The sequence below is a fragment of the Camelus dromedarius genome, chromosome 10 (genome assembly GCF_036321535.1).
Source record: "Camelus dromedarius isolate mCamDro1 chromosome 10, mCamDro1.pat, whole genome shotgun sequence".
Classification (NCBI taxonomy): domain Eukaryota; kingdom Metazoa; phylum Chordata; class Mammalia; order Artiodactyla; family Camelidae; genus Camelus; species Camelus dromedarius.
Genome location: NC_087445.1, coordinates 62,737,111 through 62,763,768, shown reverse-complemented (window position 1 = coordinate 62,763,768; position 26,658 = coordinate 62,737,111). Strand labels below are relative to the sequence as shown.

The 26,658-nt window shown below is 45.3% G+C and overlaps 1 protein-coding gene and 1 long non-coding RNA gene across 8 annotated transcripts in view; one reads left to right on the top strand and one right to left on the bottom strand.

Annotated features, from left to right (window-relative positions):
* Nucleotides 1-26,658, top strand: part of ASTN2 (astrotactin 2) — an 849,846-nt gene that overhangs the window by 770,764 nt on the left and 52,424 nt on the right. For all 7 annotated transcript variants that reach the window (XR_010382793.1, XR_010382792.1, XR_010382791.1 and 4 more), the window contains 2 exons: nt 13,541-13,641; nt 15,345-15,528. Coding sequence is in view for 4 of the 7 variants with exons in the window: in XM_064490458.1 (XP_064346528.1) it covers nt 13,541-13,641; nt 15,345-15,528 (285 nt within the window). In the remaining 3 variants the exon portion in view is untranslated. The remainder of the gene's footprint in view (nt 1-13,540; nt 13,642-15,344; nt 15,529-26,658) is intronic.
* On the bottom strand, nt 13,635-22,295 carry LOC135322305 (uncharacterized). The gene is made up of 4 exons (XR_010382794.1): nt 22,022-22,295; nt 18,600-18,732; nt 15,649-15,721; nt 13,635-14,193 (listed from the first exon to the last, which is right to left on the bottom strand). It is a non-coding gene; the product is annotated as an uncharacterized LOC135322305 (long non-coding RNA).

Sequence of the window (26,658 nt, the reverse complement as noted above, 5' to 3'; positions counted from 1 at the left end):
TGTAGCACCTGGAGCACTCGACACTTAATATCCATAATGGTTGATGGGAAGAAGTGGTAAGTTAGGCCATATTGGCAAGCAGAGATCAGGGCAGTGTGGCCCAGAGAGCAGTCATCAAAGAGAAAAGAGAAAATCAAAACAGAGCAAAAGCTGCCCAGTATAAAGGCTCTCTGGGGACCCCACTGACAGCTCATGCTAAGTGGAGTAGAGGCAGGGTGACACCTTTGTGGGAAGGGCACCCTGCTGTCAGCACTGTTCTTAGTCCTCACTGTAAATCTGCTTATCATGCTAAATGTCTGTACAGCATCCTGCCTTGGAGGCAGGGGGCCTGGGTTCAAATCCTGGATTTGGTTTGAACTTACTATGTGACCTAGGAAAGTTGATTGCCCACTCTCAGCCTTAGTTAAACAACGGGGTTGAATGAACTACTTGATCAGGTGCTATGTTGATGCTAGCAATTTTTACAGCTTATGAGAACGCTTTGAGTTCTCTTCAGGAATCACGGCCAGCATAGGCAAGGTTTCCCTCAAGTTTTCTGGGCAACTGCTTCCAGATCCTCTGCAGTTCCCACCTCTGCTGGGAATTCTACTGAGATATCGCAAGTCCAAGCCCAATGTGATTTCATCATCTTTAAGCTTTTTATTGGCATTCTGGATTGGATAGTTGATCTTTAAGTCATATTATTTGTACCTTTGCCCTCTATCACTTTGGCCCTCCTAAACTGGTGAAGGTAAAGGTTTGTAGCTCTTGCCTAAGGAAAGACTTTGTCAACCCCTTTACCCCTCTCTGAGTAGTTTTCCCCGTGCTAACTTTCTATCCTGTCTTATTCACCATTGTTGCATGTGGATATGTCTTATCTGTTCAAGGACGATTTAGCTGCTTTCTGGATTAGGATTAAAGTACTGTTAATTCACGGCAGGGCTGCTGTGTAACACAAAGACCACAGACCTGGCGTTGGGTAGGCTCTGGGATGGGACCCTGCTCTGGAACATATGACCCGTAGGATTCAGGAATCTCATTTCATCTCTCTGAGACTCTGTTTCTTCATCTGTAAATACAGATAAATATAGAGAATATTCATCTGTAAATATAGATTGGTATAGATAATACAATCTGGTACTTAAGATTATTGTAAAGAGTAAATTAGATTTTATATAGCCAATGATTGGCAAAGATGACATGTGTATATGAGATAGATTGATCGATTGATCGATCTAGTCAAGTGAATTGGGAGCCCTTGAGGGCTGTGTTTTATGTTTCTTTTTAATCTCATCTCATCTCACATAGTACCCACTGGTACATAGGATTGAGGATTCTTTTTCAAGATTATGTGGCTATTCTGGGTATTGTGCATTTTCATATGAATTTTATAGGAGCTTGTCAATTTCCACAAAAAAATCATCTGGGATTTTGATAGGGATTGTGTTATATTTATAGATAAATTTGGAAATATTTTCATCTTAACAGTGTTAGTTTTCCAATCCATGTACACAAGATACCTTTCCATTTATTTAGCTCTTCTTTAATTTCTTTCAATCATATTTTGTAGTTCCCAGTGTGTAAGTCTTCCACACTTTTTGTTAAAATTATTCCTGAATGTTTTATTCTGTTTGACAGTACTGTAAATGGAATTGTTTCTTAATTTTATTTTCTGTTCATTCACTGCCAGGATATAGAATACAATAGATTTTTGTATATTACTCTTTTAACCTGTAACCTTTCTGAACTTTATTAAATCTTTTTTTTTTACGTACGTGTGTGTGTGTGTGTGTGTGTGTGTATGTGAGTGAATTCCTTTGTTTTTCTGTATACAAGATAAGATTATGCCATCTGCAAATAGAGATAGTTTTACATTTTCCTCTGCTATCTAGATAACTTTTATTTCCTTTTATGGCCTCATTGCCCTGTCTAGAACCTTCAGAACAATGCTGAATAGCAAGTAGTGAAAGTGGGCGTCCTGGTCTTGTTCCTGATCTTATGGGGAAAGCTTCAGTCTTTACCATTAAGTATGATGTTAATGGTGGGTTTTCCACAGATGCTGTTTCTCAGGTTGGGGAAGTTTCTTTCTATTCATATTTTGTTGGGTGTTTTTTTTATCATGAAAATGTGTTGCATTTTGTTAAAGCTTTTTTCTGTGTCTATCATGTAATTTTTATCTTTTATCCTATTAATATGATATACTTTTTGGTCAATGTTTATATACTGAATCAATCTTATTTTCATAGGCTAAATCCCATTTGGTCATACTATATAATCCTTTTTTATATGTTACTGTACTTGGTTAGTATTCTGTGTCTATGTTTATAAATGATATTGGACTTTTCTTTTCTTTTCTTTTCCTTGTGGTATCTTTGTCTGTTTTTTGGGTATCAGAATAACACTGGCTTCATACAGTTAATTAGCTGGCAGTGTTTCCTCCATTTTTATTTTTTGGGAAGACCTTGTGAAGGACTGGTGTTAACATTTGGTAGATTTTACCAGTGAAGGCATCTGGTGATCCATTGTTTTATAGGAAAAGAAGGCAAGGTCTATGGGAAAGGACATCACACAAGGTCATAGTGTCGACTGGGGCAAAGCCAGGGCAGCCTAAGGTTCAGACCCAGTTGAGCCAGTAGCTCACTATATGCATTGTCTCTAATTCTCCTACTTCTCTTGAAAGCAGGGATTGGCACTATGCGGCTGATGAGGAAAGTGAGGCTCGTAGACATAGTATGATTTACCTACACCTCCAGTGGCTGAGCTAGATCTCTAACCAAACCTTAAGAAAAACAGTGGTTTTTATTGCTTACAACATCCCCTGGGTGATTGCCTTTGCCCATGAGGTTGAGTTTCAAAGTAGCATTGTTCCCACTTCATCTCACTTGAGTATCACAAATAAGCAAGACAAGCAAGATAACATTTACAAGCACTGTTCTAGGTGTTTTCCATGTTACTTCATTGTTAGAACAGTCTCACCAGGCAGATATTATTTACCGAATTTTACATATGGAAGCTGAGGCTCTCAGAGGTGATAGGAACAGGAAATAGAGCCATGATCAAATTCAGTCCTTCAGACTCCAAGCGCAGGGGTTGGTCCTTCTCCCCACATCCACCCCTCCACCCATGTGAGGTGGAGACAGAGCTCAGCTTGAAGTAGATAAGAACCATCCTGCCTAGAGTGTCCTTCCCTAATTTAACATCCGAGGATAAATCCAAGTTGGTGACCTCTACTTGGCCTCCTTTCCTCTGTGCTTGGCTTTGGCAAAATGCAGTCTCCAAAGGCACCGCAGAGGAAGATGACTTTAGGGTCTGATGTGGAAAGAGGAGCAGTATCTGTGTTGAAAGGGGGTGAAGGCAATGGTGTTCCTGTCCTGAGACCTCTTCCTTGTCAGAAGTTGGGAACATGGAGTTCATCCTCCTAATAAACGCCAGCTTCCTCTGAACTGTGACTCAAGACCCAGCTGGGACCAATGAATACCTAATCATTGTATTTGGAAATAGCACTGGACTTTGAATGAGGAGGCCTAGACTGGGGCCCGGCCTGGCTGAACCACTGTCTGTTCAGCCTTGGGAAAGTCCATTCACATTTCTATGGCTCACTTGTAAATATGGATTTAATAATACATACCCCTTAGACAGTTGTAAAGAGAACAGAAGACAACTATATAAAAGTTCCCAGCAATGTGTCTGACGCAGAGTAGGTGCCCCAAAAATGTGTGTGGGATCTCTAAGGCACTTTCACACCCAAAAAGACTATTTGGTCCTTACAGCATCCCTGTGGGGTTATCAATAGGTACCTGAGGCACAGAAAAGTCAAATCATCTGACCAAAGACAGATGTTAGTTGATGAAGTTAAACCTACAAATCATGTCCTCTGCCTCTCAGTTCAACATGCTTCCAAGTTATGCTTTCATGCAAAGAATTCTGTAACTGAAGTCACTTGAAAATTATTGTTTTTAATCTGGGTTTCAGGTTGTCCAATATGCAATAAATATATAAGTAAAAGGCCACACTTGGCTTCAAGGATCCCAGGAATACAAGTTGAAGAGGAGTTGGGCATTCCATGCATAATTCATTCCTTGACTTGGAACCATACATTTAGTCTGTGTCTGTTTTGCCCTAAAAGCAATAAATATATAAGTAAAAGGCCACACTTGGCTTCAAGGATCCCAGGAATACAAGTTGAAGAGGAGTTATGTTGTCTGTTCCCTGAAAAGAGAGATGGAGAAGAGGGAGGATGAGAAGGGGAAGAGACAGAGAAGAAGGAAAGGAAGGCAGAGGATAAGAGCTGCTGCTAATGCCGATTGGCTTGAATTTTCCTTTCAAGGAGCGGGGCGGGCTGTACCTGCTAGGTGGATGAATGAGTTTAGGCAGACCATTTGCATACTACCTGTGTATTAAAAGGCACTGGCATGTTCATACCTCTCAGGCTTTCTGGGTGGGGAGGGTAAGGTGTGTCACCATGCTTTTTGTAGGAGACAATGAGGTTTTTATAGGTGGTTGACATCCCCTGTAGGTTGCCAGCTGACCCAGGTGACCCTTGAATGCATATCTAAGGCTTACTCCACTGTTTTCAAGAAGGGTGAAGGGACATACCTGAAGCAAACATAGGGACAACAATACGTTTTTATTGAAGTGCTGGAACACTGCCTCCCATTTCTTGTTCACTTGATCACCTCCCTGCTCTTCTGTGAGCGCTTTGAAAGCAAGGACCACACTCTTGTTCTCTTTGAGTGATTCCTTCCCTGCTTAGTAGAGAGCCAGGCATCTCTCAGGTGCTCCACACACAGAGCCGAGCTGCTGTAGTAATTGCTCATTCATTAGTTGGGTGTTGGAGATACACTCAGCCTGTTTAATTGTAAATCAGTTTGTATTTATTTGATTTTAAATGTCAGTATGCGAATAATTCACTCCTGAGTTATAGTTTTCTTGGCACTAAGGATTTGAGTGAAACGCTCAAAAACCCAGTGAATTTTGGGGGCCTTGGCAGGCAGAGCAGTGTGTGTGTAACACTGATTCTCGATTGTTGTTGCCTCTGCCTGAGCTCAGGCCCTCATTGGTTTCCAGACTTGGCCTTCCCCCAGAGCTCTCTCTACAGGCTCCCCCCTCCCCTGATTCTTTACCTGTTAGCTCATGCAGCTGGAGGGGTTGAAGGGAGGGCAGGTGGGCGGGGCTGATGTTTGGAGCCCAACCACAGGCTGCCTCACCTTTGTCCCAGGCAGGGCCTCCCAATCACGGTTCAGACTGGGTTGTTTTGAAAGTAGAAACCAGGGCTAGAGTCCTTAACACCATGCCAGTGTCTCTGTGCTGGGTATTGGAGTTAAATATTTATGTTGGCAGAAAGCATGGCTTGTCAGTCTGAGTTAAGAGATAAGAAAGTTGGGTTTTGGTGTTGGGGAGTAGGGGGCTGCATGTGGAACAGAGCAGGTATCCACAGAGCCCCTGGCTGATTGTTCCAAAGTCCCTCTGAGATGCACTTGGACTAAAGGAGAACGGAGATACTTTGCCTGGTGGCCAGCACTCGGCTGCAGGAAACTTGGGACAACTGAATTTTGGCAGCCAGTCTGTACCATCTTGCCCAGACCCCTCATCTCACAGCCAGGAAACCAAAGGGCAGGACGTGGTAGAACTTGACCAAGGTTGCACTGCTCATTCAGTGTCTGAACCCAAACCACAGTCCAGATCTTCAGCAGGCTGTTGTGGCATTAGACTTGGAGTCAGAATTGCTGTGTGACCTTGGACAAGTCACCTGAACTCACTGAGCTTATCTGTAAAATGGGAATGACGTCTAACCCTGGGATCAAATGAAATAATGTAAGCAAATGATTTTAATGTTAAGTGCAGTCAACACTCTAATTCAGGGGTCAGCTAACTTTTCCCTAGAGGTCTAGATAGTACGTTTTTTAGGCTTTGTGGACCATATGCTCCCTTGCAGTTACTCAGTTCTGTCACTGTAGCATGAAAGCATCCACAGGAAACAGGTTTTAGGAAAATGAGAGTGGCTATGTTCCGTTAAAACGTCACAAAAACAGGCAGCAGACCAGATTTGGCCCATGGCCCATCGTTGCTGACCCCTGCTCTGAATGCTTGGAAACTGTTATAGTTACTATTGATGACATAACAAATGACCCCAGAATTTAGTGGCTTAAAACAACCGCTTGATTAGGCTGATGGATTCTGTGGGTCGGGCATTGGCACAGGGCACAGCAGGTTGGGCTGTCTTTGCTCCATGAAGACCAGGGCCTCAGCTGCAAGGATTCAAAAGCTGGGAGTGACTCCACTGCTTGGGCTGAGATCACCTGAGGGCTCCTTTACTCATCTTCCTGGAGATTGGGCTCGGATGACCTGAGTTGTGACAGCTGAAGTGCCTAACAGGGCCTCTGCACATGGCCTGCCTTCCTCACACCAGGGTGGCCTCATGGTAGTTGGCTGTCTTGCATGGTGGCTCAGGGCTCCAAGCAAGAATGCTTGAGGGAGCTAGACGGAAGCTGTGTAGCATTTTATGACCCAGACTCAAAAGTTACAGTGCATCCCTTGTGCCGCACTCTGTTAATGAAAGCACTCAGGAGCCCGCTGCATTCAAGGTGAAAGGGCATAGACCCCTGCCTCTCAGTGGGAGCAAAGTCAAAGGACTGGGGTGGGGGACTCATTTAAAATTGTCATAGAAGAGATTTATCATTTAAACACACACGTCAAATAATGGTCAGTGCTTACTTAGCACTGACCATGTGCCAGGCACTGTTTTGAGTACTTTATTCCTCCAGCATCCCTTTGAAGGAGGTCATATTATCATCCACACTTTAAAGACAAAAACACTGAAGAACAGAGAGGTCACAATGATAGGAGGTTGCAGAACCAACATCTGAACTCAGGTCATCAAGCTCCAAATTCTCTTTTAACCACAACACCGCCTGCTTCATCGTGATCATGAAAACGAGAATGCTCTTCTACTGCTAAAGCAGAGCTGGGTTACATACTTGAGTCTTTGAACTGCCAGGAGTCAGTCACAAATATTACTGCACAACTCCTCTGGGTTCAGACTGTTCTGTGCGTCATGGTTGGTTCAAGGAGAGAGGTATGGTGCTCAATTTCCTTCATAAAAAACCTAAATGGGTGGTGGGCAACTGAATTTTGATTTAATTCTCACAACCCCATAGATGGATCCTTTGTCCCCATTCTACAGATAAGGAAACCAAGGCCCCCTGGTTAAGTTGTTCTTGCCCAGTAGCTGATGGAGTCCAAATTCAAACCCGGAGCCTGCTAAGGCACGCCCATGCTCTTTGCCATGGACTCCAATGGAGAAGGATCTGGAAGGGACAGTACCAACTCTTTCAGAGGAAAATGCCCTCAGTCCCTAGAATATCAGGTCTGGCCTATCCCTCAGAGCTCATCTTGGTTTAGTTCCTTCGCTGCAGAGACTGAGACCCAGGAAAAGGCAGTGGGGTGTCCCTGGCTGGCTGGCTGCTCATACCTGCCGCTGGAGCTGGGCCTTGGTGTTTTTCCCACCACCCCTGATTTGCACACTGTGCTGGGAATGGCGGGGAGGGGAGTGGTGGTAGCTGGTGGTAGATGGAGGGTAGGGGTTGAGTTAACGGGAAGTTGTTTGCCAAAGCTGTGTGGGGGAAGGAGCATTTTTACAAGACCAGGGACTCTGGCCTGGAAACATCTGTTTCCCTTCAAATCAGTAAGGAGATCTTGCCTCCCCAGAATGCCTAAATTGCGTGATGGCTGGGGAAGAGCAGGCGTTGGCCTAGAGACTTCAAACGCATTTTCCCGTCCTCTCGGGGACCTGGTTCTGACGTGGGCCTCTGAGGCTCTGTCCCAGCTCTTACCCCCTGTCAGATCGGTGAGAAGCTCTCACCTCCAATTAACGTCTCAGTTTCATTCAGTCACCCCTGCCGCGATCGGGTCTGGGGGTCTTGGATGGGACTGACAACAGCTTCCTCTCCACCTACCCACCTCTGATCTCCACCAGGACGACTTACTCTGGATGGCAGGGGGTTCAGAGCCTCGGGCAGTGGCGGCATCATCTTCATCTTCATCATCGTCATCATCTTGACAATACCCACAGCTCTCTCTCACTGAGCGCTCACATGCCAGGCATCACCGCGAGCAAGGAGTCACTTCGCGGGCCCATGGGGAGGAGTTTGTGCTTTGTCCTGAAGACAGTGAAGAAACACTGAAAAATACTTTGCATTTGAGTAGCCAGTCCCAAGGCATCTCCCCACACGTTGAAATCCCACCACATAAAGACCGCATTGCTTTAGGCATCCAAGATCTCACAACCCACAGTCTGTGGAAAAGCTGGGATGCAAACTCAGGTTTTCAGCCGCGTTGGCCAGTATTCTTTCCCCTGAAACAGGATCAGAGGAGGCGTGGCAAGGGTTTGAGCCTGGAGTTCCAGTTTCCTAAATAGCTCATCCCACTTCATCCTTGGAGCCACCTCTTTTATAATAAAAGTATCCCATAGGTCCAACAGACCTAAGTCAGCTGGTTGTACAGGAAGCAAGATGGTGTGTAGATGGAGCACTGAAAGGAGGAGTCAGGAGAGCCAGTGTCTTTATTCTGAACTTATTGGCAGCAGGTCCTTGTGCAAGTCTCTCTCCTCTTGGGGCCTTGGTTTTCCCACCTGTAGAATGAGGATGTGGAGTTTGGTGATGGCTCAGGAGTTCTAGTTCAAATGGCCAGTGGATCTCAGCCTGCCTCAGCGGGTGAAAATGGAAGAGCTGGACCAAGGTAACTGGGGCCCTCCTGACCCCTGAGAACACAGATCTGTGTTGCCTGTGTCTTTCTCGGTCTCTCTCTGTCACCTTTTCACTCTGCTCTGTGTTTGTGTACATGTCTCTGTCTCTCGGTCTCTCTCATTCTCTCCTCCTTCCCCACGTCAGGGGCCACCAGTCTCTTCCCCTCTCAAAGAGCCCCTGGTCCCCTAACAGCTTTCAGATGTGTCTCTGGAACAGTTCTACAATTACAGCTGAGACAGGCAGAAAGCGCATGGCCTTGTGACTTTTGACCCAGCCCCGTGAGCTTGTCATCTTCCTCTTTCTCCACCCCTCCGCTCCCACTGGCAGGGTGGCCTAAGGCCTCCACTGACAGGTTGAGTTACTCTAATGACACAAATAGAAGCTGTCTTTTAGGAAGTGAAGAGTGAACCAGGCCTGTTGCAATCACTATTTTGTTGAGTTTTGTTCCCCCAACTTGTGAGGTATGGTTAATTTCACCCTATTTTACAGGTTCAGAGACTGAGGCTCAGAAACAGTGAAGTGACTTTTCAAAGAATGCTCAGCCAGCAGTTGGGGAAAGTGAGGATTCTACCCACATTTTATAACTTGAAAACCTGAGACTGCTTCCCCCCCAGCATGCTGTTACTCATGCTGCTTGGCTAAGCAGAGAGGTGACCCCGGACTCTCTTGGTGGAGGAAATATATTACAGAAGCATCATGCAAACATAAGTGGCCAATGGGAAAGCAGTGTTAAAAATTGTCTCCAAGTCCTCATGTTTGGAGTCTCATTCACATGTTTTATTTACTACAACCTTCCACTTTCTCCTCAGTTGAAATATGTCTCCTCTTCTACTCCAAGAAAGCATTTTAAAAATGTGTACTCTTGCCCAAGTAAGTGCTCTTTATATAGCCTTCATAAAAATTTGCAACTTACAAGCCACTTCTCATGCCTCACTCTATGTGATCCTTGAGACAACCGTACACTGTCTGTACAGTTATCCCCATTTTGCTGACACAGAAACTGAAATTGAGAAATGAGATGTGCTATGCTCAAGTTCATTCATTTACCAAATATTTAGATGGCCTGTCATATGCCTAGTATTGTATGAAGTGCCGGGGACATACCCAAGCTGCAGGCTGTGGTTTGGATTCTGCCTCTGCTGCTTTCTAGATGGGTTGTTGTGTGTACAGTAAGTGCTTACATGATGTTACCTGGTACTGTCCTTACCTTCCTCCTTTGCCGCTTACTTATTCTCACGTCCTGGGGTTTCATGATGGTCATGCTTCCAACCCCTGTGCAAGGCTTCCCAGCCGTACCTCCCCTTGTATAGCACTTAAATTTCACATTCGTCCACACTGATCTGTGAAGTGGATAGCAGCCTTCCTATCACAAGATGCCTCAAACAGAGAAGTGATATAAACACAGAGAGGTGAAGTGACTAGTCCAAGGTCACACAGCAAGGCAAGAGAATGGAAAGTGAACCCAAGCCTGGCCACCTCCAACACCAGACTTCTCCCTCTGTCACCCACTACTTCTCCCTTGACTGAGACAATATAGGATATATAGTAAGAGCCAGAACGGAGCTCCGCTCACAGTGCTGAGATGTGACAGGTGGAGAGAGAGAACGCCCATATAACAGTGCTGCTGTTCTCTCACCAAAGGCTGAAGCTAAACGGCCCAGAAGGCTGATGAATAGGTTGGCTTCCGTCTGAAGATGAGGCCAAAACACTCCATGTTTAGGTATCTTAAGTCACATGAATTAGGAGTAGACCTACACTTGCTTACCCTTCCCAGCACTGCAAGTCAGCTGATGAAAGATACAAGGTGGAATTAGGTTTGACAAGGTAGTATAGTACAGTGTGATTAAGAACATAATCTTGGGATTCAGACAGACCTAAGTTCTGGTCCCCTGCTGCTATTTATTTTTTAATACATAATTAAGGGTGAATTACTTGGCCTCTTTGGAACCAACGTCCTTATTGATAAAATGCGAACAATCATGGTACCCAGTGTATCATCATGAAGATTAACTGGCATAGTGCGTGTAAAGGACACCAGTGACCACTTATTAGATGGCATTCGTGCCTAGCGTTGCACTCAGCCATCGTATGACCCTAGGTTTCCTACACTTGGACTGACAGTTCTGCAGGGAGGGACTTGTTTGCTTTTGTTTCACATTTAGGGAGACAGGAGCAGAGAGGATGATCAACTAGACCAAGGTCATACAGCTAGTGAACACCAGAGCCAAGGTTTGAATGGATGCTGATTGGGCTACAAGAGTCCTCCTGCCCTGTTCCCTGCCTGACTCCTCACCCCAGTCCCCTTTGCAGAAGACGGGTGGGACAGAGCAGTGCACATTCCTGTGGTGCTGGGAGGTGTCTCCATGGGCCTGTCATGGGCCTGGTGGCAGTGTCCCATAGCAGCAAAGACTGTGGAGCATATATGGTTATAAGGCTTGCTGCCAGCCGGGCTCATGGCATTGTAAACATAGACCTGGCATGACTGGTGAATTCCTATGTGCACCAAAAAATACCAACTTCCTAGAAAAGGCAGGATGGCACTAATGTACTGTCTGAATTACAATGGAACTCAGAAGCATTATCACGGAATAAGCTAGAAACACATTCTTGGGATGACATGAGTACCCTTCACAGTTCTTTAGAAGAGAAATTGAGTTATTTTTTCAAAAGGAGATTTTTACACACAAAAAAAGACAAATAGTGTTTTCTCCAGAAAGATACTGGCTTCTGCTTACTGTGCACCTAGTACTGAGAAGTTCTGATTTATAGTGCCTTTCACAAAAACATTGGGGCACCAGGTCATGAGGTGTGAAAACTCAGAGGGCCTGAGAGATGACCAGGTTCAGACCCTCTAAGCCAGCAGTGGTAGAGCTAGAGCGGCAGAGTGGCAGCTAAGGGCAAGGAGTTCAGGTTTTAGGGTAAGACAAACCGTGGTGCGAATCTTGGCTCTTTCACTGTCCAGCTCTGTGATTTTGGACAAATTGCCAAATTTTTTGATCTTCAGTTTCCTCCTCTGGAAGATGTAGATAATGAGGGTGATTACTTTAGCAAGTTTTCATAAGATTAGAAAAACATGTGAAATGGCACTGTTTCAACATAGTTGGAGTTTGGCAAATGTACCTAATGGAATTGTATTTGTTGTATTTGTACAGTGTTGGTACCCGTAGACCTTTAGCCAGAAGACAGTGGCTGATAGTGGTTAAATGCATGGGCTTTGGAGTCAGACACACCTAGACTTAATTGCCAGTCCCAGTAATTACTGTGTGGTTCTAGGCAAGCTTTTCGTCCTCTCCGAGCCTCTTGTATGAAATAAGGAGAGTAATAGTAGATATCTTTTAGGATCACCTAGGAGGATCAATAGCAATAATGCAGATAAAAATGCTCAGGCCAGTGCTTGACGCATATTAAGGACTTATCACATATTAATTGATTTGTATGGCCAACTCATGTTTATTAACCATCTAATATGTACAATCAGGGCTCATTATTCTGCAACTTGGCGGGAGTAGTGTAATGCTCATTTTATAAGACGAGGTAAGTTGACGTGTTGGGGAAGGAGGAAAGGAAATAGGGCCCCAGGATGGTGGTTTCTTCTATCTGACCCAGGGAACAGTCTTCCCACTCCTCACAACTACCTCTACCCTTGAAGGCTGGTGAAGAGGAGGGCGTGACAAGACAGGACACTTAGATGCTCATCCCTTCTCCCTTCCATTCAGATTGTTGCTCGCCTCCAAGGCTTACCTCCTCTTGAAAGTTTTCTCTGCTCACTCCTTGGACTTTGTTTAAACCACAGAACTTGGAGATCCGGAGGTATGAAGGGTCAGAGAGCCTTCTCCAAGTAAGCCAGAGGACAGTGTCTGCTCCAGAAAGAATTCTGTGCCCTGGGTTGGGACATGGCTTGTACCTTAAATAACTTCCAGACACCCTATCGTGGCCCCAAGGTCCCCACCCATCTTCCCATTCGTCTCATTTTGCTCTCTGTTTGCTATCTACCTCTCATATTTGCTACCTACTGCTGTCCATTCCTCCAGCAGTCTGGATCCCCCTCTCCTCAGAACCTTTGCACTTACCAGTTTTCTTGTATGGAATGCTCTTCCCCTGGTCTTCCTCCCATAAGCTAGTCCCTTTTCATTTTCATGTCTCAGCTCAAACCTCTCCACAAGAAGGTCTTCGTGGACAAACCTGTCCAAAGCACCCACATTCTCTTTCACGTTAGTCTTTTCTGTATTAACCTGTTACATTCTCTCTTACATTTATGGTTGTCTGATTTTTTGCTTCCTTTTTGATTAGCTTTATGCAAGCAGAGAACTTGACTCTCTTGCTCATCTTTGTAATCTTAGCTCCTGCAGTAATTCCTGGCACACAGTTAATGCTCATGAATATTTGTTGATTGAATGAATGAGTGAATGAATGAATATATAAGTGAGTTTATAAAGCCAAACAAGATAACATTGGGTTTTACTTCTCAAGTCCTAGACTCAGACTGCTCTGTCCTCTAGTAACTGTGAGACAAGAGAAATAGACAAAACTAAGTGTCAGTTTCCTCACTGGTGAAACGCAAGGGATGATAATCCCTGCCTTCTGGCCTAGCTACCTGTAAGTTAAGATTTTAAGTGCAAAATGCCCAGCAGGCAGTTGGTGCTCAATAAATGTTTAGTAATTAGCATTTTTCCTCCAAATCATTTCTTCTGCAGCCTAAGCATCCCTGAGTTCTTTCAGCTGTTCCTCCTGTGCTACGGTGCTGTGTTCCTCCTCGCAGCTTCCAGGGCCTTCTCTGAAGCCATGGCCTTACGCTCTGTTTTCTTGCTGTGCTACAGGTTCACCCTCTATGCTGTGGACACACGAGGGAGGCACTCAGAGCTCAGCACTGTGACCCTGCGGACCGCCTGCCCGCTGGTGGATGACAACAAAGCAGAAGGTGGGTGGCCCATGTCTTCGCTCCCCAGCTAACTCACATTTCCTGTCTCTAAATTCAGGACCCAACATTAACCGCCACTCCTTCCCCACCTCACACACATTGGTAGAGGGAGAAGACAGCGAAGGGACTAAGGGACCAGGAGGGACATGGGGCTAAGTTAATCAGAGCCATGAAGGAAATGGAGATTGGCCAGCAGTATGTCTGCCAGTGAAAAGACTTGCTCCTCTTTTATAGAATCTATGTTCTAACTTAGAGGCAAGGAATAATGGAGAGTCAGAACCCCACGCCTGTGTCCTGCCGCTCGGCCTGGGCTTTTAGGGGCCCATCCTTCTCTTCCACTTTGGTCTGTGCTCGAGCTGGCAAATCGGTGGCGCCTAGAGGACCACTTTCCTTTGCTGCACCTGTGGCAGACATCATTAACTGATCACAGATCCCTTTCCCGTCTAGCCCAGGGGCAGGCCCAGCATCCTCAGCAACTGTCAGAATTAACATGCGGGAATAGACCTTTTTGCTGTTCCTGGTCCATGAAGTTGTAAATATTAGGCAAGACACCTGCAAAAAAAAAAAAAAAATAGAACCAATACATCAGATCCACCATACGCTTCGTTCTTAGGCAATGTATAGATACAGTTTCTACATCGAGACTGGCAAAAATGTGGTGGTAGCTTGTAAGTTCTCACAGTTCACTTGAAGTTGAGCAAATATTTTCCAAGGGCCCTGGTACAAGCAGTGCAGGAGGGACGTACTCTCCACTTTTTAGGAGTTCACATTCTAGTGGGGGGAGAGAGAGACATTTCTCCAATGGCTCAATCATAACCTTGATGATAAATATTTTGTGTGCTACCAGACAAGAGGAGATGGTGAGATACTGAGTCTCAAAAGGGAGGGGATTTGAGATGGTTTCCTGGTAATCTTTAAATTATTTTTATTTTGAAATAGCATATGAATATGGTTTAAAAAACAAGAACAATCAAAATGAGAGTAGAAAATTGTGCAGAGTAATTGCTTCTCCCATCCTGAACCCAAGCCCCTCAGATTTTCCTGGAGGCAGTCTTTGTTAGCAATGACCTGTGGATGTACATGAATTTTGTTCAGTCTTCAAAGATGAAAGAACGCGCCTTCTCTGTAAGAGAGCAACCTGTAATGGATTTAAGTTACCTCAGTTAGTAGGAATGACTGAAAGACCAGAAATTGCCATGCACGGCAAGCAAAGGAGTCTGGCTTTTCTTTGGAAGATTTCTGAACAGAGCTGTTAGACCTGATCACAGAAATGTGTTGGCAATATTGCAGAGAGGAGCTGGAAGTAGACTGCTGAGAAGAGCTCACAACAGTTTATTTAAGCCTCTGCACCTATTTGAAATTTTCTGTTAGTCATAGACACCAAACTTCTGTTAAAAATTATGCTTGCAACTATAAGCATTACCTTTGTGCCAGACCCTGTGTTGAGTGCTTTACATCCACTTTTTAATTTAGCCCTCACAATGTCCCTCCCGAGTATGTATCATTTTATTTCCAGTTGATTGATAAGAGAACTGAACACAACTGGCCAGTGGCATATTCAGGACAGAGCTAAGGTTTGTTGGCCCCCCGAAGACCACACCAGTGAACTCTTGCATGAATATGCCTTCCAAGCTATAAGGCATGCTTCCATCCTCCCTTTTCCTACTGTCCCAGTGATCTGTGCCTGCACTTCTTCCTGCCAGAGATCGCCGACAAGATCTACAATCTGTACAATGGGTACACAAGTGGCAAGGAACAGCAGACTGCCTACAATACGCTGATGGAAGTCTCAGCCTCCATGCTGTTTCGAGTCCAGCACCACTACAACTCTCACTATGAGAAGTTCGGCGACTTCGTCTGGAGGAGTGAGGATGAGCTGGGGCCCAGGTATGGGCATCTGATACGAGTGCAGTGGTAAATTCTTCTGGCTACCATGGGACTTTGCTGGATCCTTTTCTTCCACAGGCTGAGGATGGGCTTTGTGAAATAAATAAGGGTGGCAGTCACCTTAGTCGTGTCGGGGTTTGAGACGGGAAGTGGGCAGAGAGAATGAATCTTGGAACTTCGGCTTCCTGGACTCCTGAAATGTCAGATAAGAGAGAGACATCACTGCTCTTTTAAACGGTCACTGCCCGTACTCATCTTCCACTTTCAGTTTCAGAGATGGGAAACTTAGCCTCCTTGAGGAGATGTGTCCTGACTAAGGTCATGGAAGAGTGTGGTGGCAGGGCCATGGCCCCCTAACCTAGGGCTTTTCCTGCTCTTTCATAAGAAATCTTGGGTTATTTCTGGACTTAAGTCCATAAATGACCATAACTAAATACATTCATAATGTGAACATATATTAAGGCATGATTTTTATATCACCAGCAGTGACTATGCCACCACTGTGATAGGTGCCATGCAGGATTCAACCGTAACTGAAAGACAGTCGCTGTCTTCTGAAATTCCCCAAACTAGTGTCCGAAATGGTGGCTGCATTTCATGCCTCGCATCCAACAATGACATTCATTCACTTATTCAGCACAAACTGAGTAGCCCCTCTTTTAGGTCGGTTGGTGACCACGCAATGTTAAGGGTAGAAGCAGTCCCTGCCTGCACATAGCTTACTGTCGCATGTAATTAAACAAGCAAGTGCAAGGGACAGGAATAAGTGTCATGGCAGCAGACGAGTGGGGCCTGTTGGGGAGGCGAGGCTTAGACGCCCAGGCTAGGTAACCCAGGGAAGCCCTCCCGAGGGCTGAGACTCTGAGACCCAAAGGGTGAGTAAGGGCCAGGCAAGCAGAGAGAGAGGATTGGACGGTTGTAGGCCAGGGGGCTGGCCTGTGAAGTGTCCGGACGACATAATACTCTAATACATAATACTATAAAGAGCAGGGTTTTCCTCTCAAAGTTTGGTCATTTGCCTGCACCTTTATGACTTTCTTAAGGTAATCTGGAGGAGGGGAAGAGAATGTAAAAGGGAACCTAATTGCTTTTCCCCCGTGTGATTCATTGTTGTTCAATACTGGGTCTGTGATCTTCTCGGGTATCACCTAAAATCCTTTTTCCTGCCCCGGGGGAACTCTTTCTGCACTTTGGTAAACACTGCGTGTGGAGGAACTGAAAGAATTTCTGTGTAGTTGGCGCGGAGTGTGTGACAGCAGGAGTGGTTAGAGATAAGAAGGGAGAGGTCAGCGGGGGCCAGTTCCGAATGCCCTTTAAGCAGGGTTAAAGAGTTTGGATTATCTCTCTAGGGTAATGGGAAGCTTTTCAAGTGTTTTTCACAAGGGGGAGATATTATCAGAACTTCAGGGGAGAAAGATCGTTCTGACTGCAGTTGGAAGCGGGGACTAGAGGAGTCAAGACCAGAGGGAGGCAGTGAGGCCCTCGAGGCTGTTGTCATACTGATCCAAGAGAGAGAGTGTGGTCTCCGGGCCGGGGTAGTATCAGTAGCCCCAGAGAGAATTGCATGACTTCCTGAAATACTTTGTGGGCAGCGTGTTTTGCTTTAAAGAGCTTTCAAATCACCCTCTAAACTAGGCAAAGTATCCTCCCCATTTCATCCATGGAAGAGAATCGAAGGCCCCCTCAGGTTGGATGAGCTTCCCAGAGGTGCACAGAGTTTGCTGTGGAGTCTGGCTCTGAGTTTCCCCCTGGGCCCGTACAACACTTACAGCCCTCCAAGAGTCTGAGGGAAGACGTGAGAGCCTGATCGAGGGATAAAAGAGATCTTTCCCTGGTGCGGGCCTTATCTGTTCCATTGGGTCCTGGACTGTAACTTGCTCCCTTTCACATGAAAGAAAGGTTCTCTAGATAAAAGCTAAAAGAAAGCAGACAGACAGCAGCTGAGCCCCAGATGAAAGCTGCTGGTTGAGTCATCCTGGCTGCCATCTTGCCCATGATCAGGGAGAGGCGGTCTATTTTATTGGGCTTCGCCACAGGGTTCAGGGAGTTCGGGTGGAAGCTAAACCAAGGCTTCACTGCTGACTTTGTCTTTATAATCATCTTGGATCCTTTATGACCCTCCAGGACATAAATCTTCTAGAAAGGCTTTCTGGCCACCCATTGAGGCAGGACAACCCACTCAGGGAGGGACTGTGACAACCTACTTACTGCCGGCCAGCTAGTCACCAGCCACTGCCCACCAACCCCTGCCTGTGTCACCCAGTTTCCTCCTCCCCTGGTCTTCCTAGTCTCCGGAGGGAATCTGAGGTTTCTCTGATATCGCACACTGGCATCAGCAGGAATCAAGGCCTCCGTCTCCTGATCTATCCTGGGACTGCTAGTAAACCCACTGTGCAGCCGTGGGCTCTGGCCCTCTCTGGCCTGCGGTCTCTTAATCTATAAAATGACAGTAGTACTTTGCTGTTTTCAAGCAGTGAAAACTTTGTTTTCTAAATAAATCTTACATAGATCCTCAGGTCTTAGCTAGAATGCCACCTCCTCATTCACTCTACCTCATTCCTCTACCCATTCACTGTATCACACCCTCGTGTTTTAATTTTCTGTCATATCTACTGGGTGTAGAATCCTATATTGCTCATACGTTCTCTCTCTTCCCCACTGCAATGGCAGTTCATGCATAGCTAGTGATCCTTTTTGTCCTATTCACTCCTGTGAGTAGGTGCTAAACCATTATTTGTTGAATAATTGGATCATGGGATGAGTGGATGTGTGGACCAGGTGACTACAGAGTTGTTCTGCTGGAAGCTTGAGTGGGTGGCCTGGAGCCCCCGCTTCTGGGTCTCCTCTTCAACTCCTGCCTCCAGTCCCAGGGGTCCCTGAGGTCTACCTGAACTATCAACGATCTATAGTTCACCATTGGAAACAACTGAATTCCACAAACTCCAAGGTTTTTCTAGCTTAAAAGTAACATTCTTAAAAAAAAAAAAAAGTATTGGCCTTGCAAATGTTAAGAGACTTGAGGAGACCCTCACTTTAGTTAATTGATTTATCGATTCATTTAGCGTACTTACCATGTGCCAGGCTCAGTGCTGTGGGCTGGAAGTAGATAGGTGAAGAAGGCATCTCCTGCCTTTGCCAGGCTGAGCATCTAGTGAGAAGACTGGCCAACAAGCAGTTGCAGTGAAATATGTCACAAGAAGCATGCTATAAAAAGAGGGTGGGAAGTGTGTTTTAGAGTATCGTTTGTCCACCTTTAATATACATGAGAATCACCTGGGGGGGCCTTGTTAAAATCCGTATCAACTCAGTGGTCTGGGATGGACCTGAGATGCTGCATTTCTAAGAAGCGCTTTGGTGATGCCAGTGTTGCTGCTTTAAAAAGCACACCTTGAGTGACAAGGTTCCGGATGCAGCTGTTGGTGCAGCTAATCCAGACCTGGAACTCAAAGAAGAATTCCTGGAGAAGAAAGGAAAGTGCATGCTTAGAAGTAAAGGATGAATATGAGTCCTCCAGGTGGAAGGGGAGCAGTGCTCTCATCAGAAGGAACAACCAGTGCAAAGGTGAGAGAGGGTGGTGAGAGAACATACCTCAGTCGGGAAGAACGTATCTCAGTGGGGCAGAGAGTTCAAGGTGAGAGGGAGCAGGGAAAAAAGCTAGGCTGAAGAATTCAGCAGAGGTCAGATCGTGATGGCCCTTATGAGCCCTTTTCACGTGTTGCTCTTTCTTCCAAAAGCTGGATAAAGGTTTTAGACACAAGAATCAATGTGGGTAAGAGTACCATGCCTCTCGAGGGTTAGCAGGTATGCAGAACATCAGGGTGTAAAGGAGAGAGAGCAGGACCCTACCTTGGAACCAGGAGCCTTGGGTTCCTGTCCCAGCTTTGCCACCCACTTGCTGTGTAACCTTGGACAAATTTCATCACCTTTCTGGGCTTCATTTGAAACATAAAAGGGCTGGATTCCAAAGTCCCTTCTAGCTACAAAACCAAGGAACCCGCAAACCCTGAAGGTCATAGAGACCAGAGAAGAGGCACACCATGAGTGTCCTTTCACCTCTAGCCTAGCAAGTCTTGTTTCTCAGCAACCCAGGGTGGCTAGGGTAATAAAAGCTTTTCCCAGGAGCACCCGGAGGGCTGAGATCATGCGGAGAGCTCTATTAGGATTTTGCTGGCCTGTAATCACCAAACCCCAAAATGTTCTCTACTCCGAATCTGTGGTCGTGTGACAGAAGGGCATCTCTTACCTCTACCTAATAAATCAGTCAGGACAGTGTCCTCCAGAGCCTGGCTCCCATGACAACCACAGTTTACTGCAAACAACTGCTCAGAGAAGACCGGCTGACACCCAGCTGTCCCAGCTGTACGGTTCCTATTAGGAGACTTGAAAAACTGAGCTTATAGGTGGTCAGGGACCAGAATTTGCTCCAGGCAGAATATCTTTGACCACTCTTAGACTTCTTAATCCTCAGTTATGTTTGATTAAAATGATCAAATAGGGAGAAGAGAGCAAGCACTGGAAGAGATTTTGTCTTAGTAGAATTGATCTTTCTAGATTAGAAATAGTGCATTTGTGATGTCAGCCCCTCTTGCTTTCATGGCAGACATTGCTAATGGATCACAGAAATCATCCCAGGCTTGATTCATCCTGGAATCTTGCTCAACATAGCCAACCAGAAGCTTTTCCCATCTGAAAAGAGTGAGCGCAACCTATGAACTGCTGTTACTTTATTCTTAGTGAAGACATTGAAGTCTGAGATGTTACTGTACGTTCTTCATACGTTACTCTTTCCTTAGATATCTTGGAATAACTCTTGGAATTTCTAGGAGATTGGGAACAAGAGCAAACTTAGGCTTCTAGAGTCATATTCCTATCATCTCAGATGTACTTTTAATTTTTTCTTGCATACTTTGACTTTTCGGAAATCAGGATGGATTGTGCACAGTAGATGTGCCCATTACGTGTTGCATTTTTCTTTGCTTGAAAGGCTGTCATTAAATCAGTGGCATCTCTTAAAATTAAAGATGTCTTAGAATAGGTAAATACAAACAAGACACACTATGACTTTGAACAAATGTCCCATAGATCCTTTTCCCCATTGATCATATGCAAGGTAGATAATTATCTTGCAGTATCTATCAGTCCCAAACTGAAATAGCTTTTGGTCCATTGAGACTCAGTCATGCTTGCCATCAGCGTAGGAACAAATTCTTGCAAAAGTCTCATGATTTCTTAGGTGAGAACGAGGAGGAGACAAAGCCAAAAGTAAATATTTTCACTAGTCACCTTACAAATCATGTTCCTAGCCTGGTGTTGAGGAAATACATTCCGATGGCGGTACCTGAGCTTCTGGTTTTCTGTTCAGTGGGGGTGGTCTGAGGCTGAATTTGATGTGGATTCATTCTGAAAGTAACCCCAGTGAACTACTGAGAAGCCGTAAAACTAAGGCTTCATTGCACAAATTTACCATACCAGCTTTAAAATGTGTGTGTATGCATGTTTCCAAAATGGAAGTGCCTTTATTGTATTTTGTGCTAAAAGTAATTCTTGTTCTTTCTGTAACATGTAAATGAGACAGATATGTATAAAATGGGAAGGAAAAATGTTGCACCTCTAAACCCCTAATCCCCACTCCGAGATAAAACTGTTAACAGTGTGCACATACCTCCCCAGACACAGATATGGATGTGACACTGGTATGCAAATCAGTAGGGAAACTGGTACAGACTTAGCATATGTTGACATCTGCAGACCACAGTTCCATTTCCATCAACTCTGCTATGTTTAACAAATACGTACACTATGTTCTGTTTTCTGCCTATTTCCACTTAATAGCACATGTACAGGTCTTCCCTGTGGATGATGCCTATGCAGATACGTTGTCTTTTTGAAGGGTCCTCTGGCCATGTGGTTATATACATGTATCACAGATTAGTTTAGGTCTCTATTAAAGACCAACTAGATTTCTTCCAACTTCTTTGCTATTATAAATAAATCTGCGTACATCTTACCCACTAACCTGATTATTTCCTCAGGTCTTCTTGAAGTTCTTGTGCCATCTTATTCCTTTTATCAACCTCTGTTAGAGAATTGCTGTATTTTTAAAGCTAAGGACTGAAAATTATGAACTCCTTCTTCTTACACATTCAGGAGCTGGACATCAGGGGAGCTATGCACTGTCCAAGAAGCAAGCGGCAAGTATTTAGTTGAGCACCTATTAGGGCCCAGTCATTTTTATCTCATTTCATCTCCTGAACAAATTAATTTTGAAGATGAAGTGAAAGGGAAACAGTGGATTTAAGTAAACTGTTCAAAGGTACACAACTAGTAAGTGTGAGGGCTCAAATTGAAAAGACTGTCTTCTGATGTCAAACTAATGTCCTGTTCATTACGACATATTGCATCCCAAGATATGTCTACAACTAATGGATAATGTAATATGAATCTCAACAGAGAAATAAAGTTCTTCATCCACAAAGAGGAAAACATGACTTACGATAGCTGGGGAGATCCAGAAGAAGTCCTCCAGATGAAGTTTTAGCATGGCTTTGGAGCATGAATAGAATCTCAGTGAATGTGGTCATCGCATCTCAGAAATTCGATGCTGTGACATTTGTGTCACACCAGGTTCTCTTGTGAACTGCTCACCAGGTGCTATTTCTCTGCGAATCAAGCCCCTAGTTCCTCTTATATTAAAAACAAGCAAACAAATAAAAACGAGAAACATCTACTCCACCTCCTACTGCCACTAGATTCTACTGTGATCTGAATGTGTCTCCCCCGAAATTCATATAGTGCAGACCTAATGTCCAAGGTGATGTCGTTAGGAGGAGGGGCCTTTGGGAAGTGATTAAACCTCAAGGGTGGAGCCTTCACGAATGGGATTGATGCTCTTGTAAAAGATACTGCAGGGAGATCCTTTGCCCCTTACGCCACGGGAGGACACAGTGAAAAAGTGCCGTCTGTGAACCAGGAACACACCGAATCTGCCAGTGCCAAGATTCCAGACTTCCCAGCCTCCAGAGCTATGAGAAAGAGATTTCTGCTGTTTGTAAGCTTCCCAGACTGCGGCCTTTTGTTTTGTTACAGCAGCCCAGACAGACTGACAGACTCTTTTCTGAGACATGCTTGATTTGATCATCTCCAGTGCAGGGGAACCCACTGCAGGTATAGGAGGACCCCAACTACATTTAGAGGACTTTAGCTGTAAGGGGTTTTTTGTTTGTTTGTTTTTGTTTTCTGTTTGTCTGTTTGAGACCAAATTTGCCTTCTGTTAGTTGAGTGCTTTATTGCTAACGCTGAGGTGCTTTGCAGCAGAGATCTGAAATGCTGTTCTCAAACTCTGTTAGTCCTGGTCAGATCCTATGACCAGCCTGAGGCTTACTTCTACCACCTGAAGACTGGGACTGAAGCCTGCACCCTAGAATTGCGGTGAGAATTATATTTAAAATGACGTTGCATAGGTTTCTGGCACAGAGTGGGTCCTCAGCCAACTATAGCCATTATCATCCCTGACCCTCAAGGTCTTCCCCTCCTGTCTTCAGTTACTAGAACATCATAACCATTTTTTTTTCTTCTAAATCCCACCCCCTTCAGTGACACATTTGATTCCTGCTTTCAGCACTTCCTCAGAAGACTTCCCTTTGAGACAACCTGCAGTATCATGGTCTATCTGGCTACAGTTTGCATGTGGCTCTCTTACCAGAAGTGACTGGGGTTCTCCAGATGTGGCCTGACAAGGAAGGGCAGCATGAATGGAAGTCATTACTTCCCTTAATCTGCCCTCTCTACTTCTAGAGGTTGTGTTCCGATTTTTTGCAACCACGTCATGCCCTTGACTCTCATTAAGCTTGAGGTCAGCCAACACAGAGACATTTAAGCGCAACTCAAGGAGGCAGAGAGGAAGGAGAGAGGCCAGCGGGAATGTTTCCTTACTGCCTCTCCTCTTTTTCTCCATTCCAAGGCCCCCTTAGAAATTAGGTCTCTGTCTGATAACTGTGTCAGCAGCGGATTGGGTAATGATGCTGGGAACAGAAGGATCGGTCAAAGGTTCTACAGTTCCCGGAGAAGCGGCGTCCCAGCCCAGCCCCTGACTCCTTCACCAGCCATCCCTGTCTCAATCTCGCCTGCTGATACAATGATGAATTAATGTGTGGTGTCCCCCCTTCACCTCTGGCTTCCTATCCCAGGGGGCCTGAGTCCTATCTCCGAGGAGGAAGGTTTCATTTCCGGTATTTGAGAAAAGTGGTCACTCTGACCTGTAATTTCCCCCTGCAGGCAAAGCTTGGAGCATGGCTGGCCTTTGATTTATGAATCTCCATTGCCTACAATTTCTTACTCAGCACTCTCGCCTCTGGTCTCTCGCTCCCCCTCCTCCTCTCCAGCCTTTGAGTACCTCCAACCCTTCTCCTCATTGCTTCGCCTTCCAACTTCTCCTGCCCTTGTCATCTAAATGCAAACCAAGGTGCTGAGGCATAGTGTACAGTGTAGAAGGAGCAGGGGATAGCGAAGCAAACTGCCGTCGATCAGGTGTGCATCCCTGTACTGAATGCCGAAGGCGGTACTTCCACTCTAGCCTAACAGCAACCCTACATAATAAGCATCTGCATCCCCACTTTACAAATGAGGAAGCTGAGGCTTGTAGGGAAAAGTGGCTCATCCTAATGGGCTCTGGGGCCTATGTCCGTGGTACCGTAATGTACTGCCTTGAATCTTGGCTAACATTTACTGAGAACTAAGCGAGTTACCCAGGTTATCTCGCCTTTCCAAAAACGCTGTTGTTATTCCCATTTTACTGATGCAGTAACTGTGAGTTAGTAGCATGGAAGAGCTTGCTCATGATCCACATAGCTAAGTTATAGAACTCGGATTTGAACCTGGGACTCCACAGCCAAATACTTCATCTCAGCGCTATACACTCAGGAACCCTGTTTCTGGCTTTGCCTTTGTTATTAACTTAAGGTGAAACGATTTTCTCATTTCATACCTTAGTTTCCTCATCTGTATAAAGGTGTGGTCCAATTGAGTTCCAAGAGTCTCTCTTTGGAAATGGCTGGGCCCTTGGAGACAAAGCGTTTGGTCATGTTAGGGGACTGTCCTTCCCAAGCTCATATTTGGGGCTTTTTTTGGTGACCTGTCCAGATCAAACAGTGACTCTCCATTACCCCCAAAATAGAATACTTCACCATGGCTCAGAAGAGTCTGGATGGTCTGATGTCCATCTAGTCATGGCCAAACTGACTGGTCTCTCACCCATTCTTTGCACTCGCCTTTTCAAACAACTGATGGTTTATGCTCTCTTCAGTCCACCTTTGGATGGGCTTTTTCCTCTGCCTTCCCATCTACCTGAAAAATGTGTTTGACCGTTGAAGACCTAGTTCAGATGTTACATCCCCTGGGAAGTTTTCTCTGAGCCCCTAAAGTAATGATTAGGTATCCATTTTATATACTCCCATAGCACCCAGCAAATTCTCCAACCCAGAACTCCACTGCTAAAGTAGAGGCTGTCACTGTTTCGGTCGGTCTTTTTGTCTCCTGCCACTGACTTATATAGCTATGTGTTCAAAGCTTAAGCAGTATAGAAATGGTGGTGGTGGTGGTGGTGGTGCTACTGATACTTCCTGACATGTATCAGGGGCTTACTGTGTGCCAAGCACTTTTCTAAGGATTTTACACGTATTAACCTGTTTAATCCTTGATACAACTTTATGAGGTGGGCGGATGTTCCCCACTCTTGGTAAATAAGGAAACAGAAAAAATAAGTTGCTTTTTAAAAGGGAGAGAAAGAACGAACCAGCACCCCTACATACAATGATAGGAAACACGGAACACCTGGGTGTGTCTGTACCTGGTTTCCGGCCCCCAGTCTTACCCTCCCCCAGTTCCACTCTCCTTAAGGCAGCCAAACATGGTTTGGTTTTTTTGGTTTGTTTGTTTGTTTGTTTTAGCTCTTGAGGTATTTAAATATTTTTTTAACTTGCATTCTTTTTTTTAATTGAAGTATATAGTCAGTTTACAATGTTGTGTCAATTTCTGGTGTACAGCATAATGCTTCAGTCATCCATATGCATACCTGTATTTGTTTTCATATTCTTTTTCATTATAGATGACCACCAGATGTTGAATATAGTTTCCTGAGCTATACAGTAGAAACTTGTTGTTTATCAGATATGGTTTTAAATAGTCGTCTCTGAACCTGTTACTTTGTGGCTTGAAACTCTTCAGTGACTCCCCAGATAACTATCATAAATAACATTTATTGAGGGCTTATGATAGACTCTTTAATGCTTTTTTGATTTTTAAAACAACCTTTGTGGTAGATACAGCCATTATTCTCCTATTTTATAGGTCAGGAAACTGAGGTAGAGCTGGTTAAACAGTTTCCTCCGTATCACAGAGCTCATGAGTGGCTGAGCCGGTATTTGAACCTGAGCGGTCAGACCCAGGAGCCTGCGTGGTGCACAACAGATGCCCTAGCTTCTGAGCTCCAGTGGCCTGGCTGCTGCCGCTTCTCCAGTTTCCCACTGCGTGCCCACCTGTACTCTGCCACAAATTCCCAGAACTTCTATGCAAGCCCTTCTCTCTTTGCCTTTACCTGCCTCCTGTTGTGCCTCTGCTCTCTTCTTCGCCTACACCCTGCTCATTTGTGAGACTCAGCACAAGTTCCCCGTCTACAGGCAGTCTTCTTGGGTTTCCCAGTCCTAGCTGGGCACTGTCCTCTGTCTTCCCACAGCTCCCACACCCCCTTTATCATGGCTCCTGCCACCTGTGCTGCCGTTTCCACTTGTCTGTCTTTCCCACTGAATCAGGAGCTCCGCCATGTAATAAGTGCTCAGTAAAGGAGCGGCCAAAGACTTTATCGCCTTTAACTTCACACCCGCCCCATCTGTCAAGTGAAGAAACAGGTTTGGAGTAAGTTCCCCAAGGAGCAGAGCAGGGACTGGAGCAAGGAGGGCTGCGAGCGCGCTCCTCGGGCTCCTCCGGGGAGGCGCCTGCGAGGCAAGAGGGCCGTGGGTTGAGCGGCAACTCGAGTGTGATTGCGAAGCCATGAATTCTTGGCACCTCAGGAAATATTCCACCCAAGTGGTGAACTATACAAAGAGGACTTTTTGAAAGGCACCTCATAAATCGTGC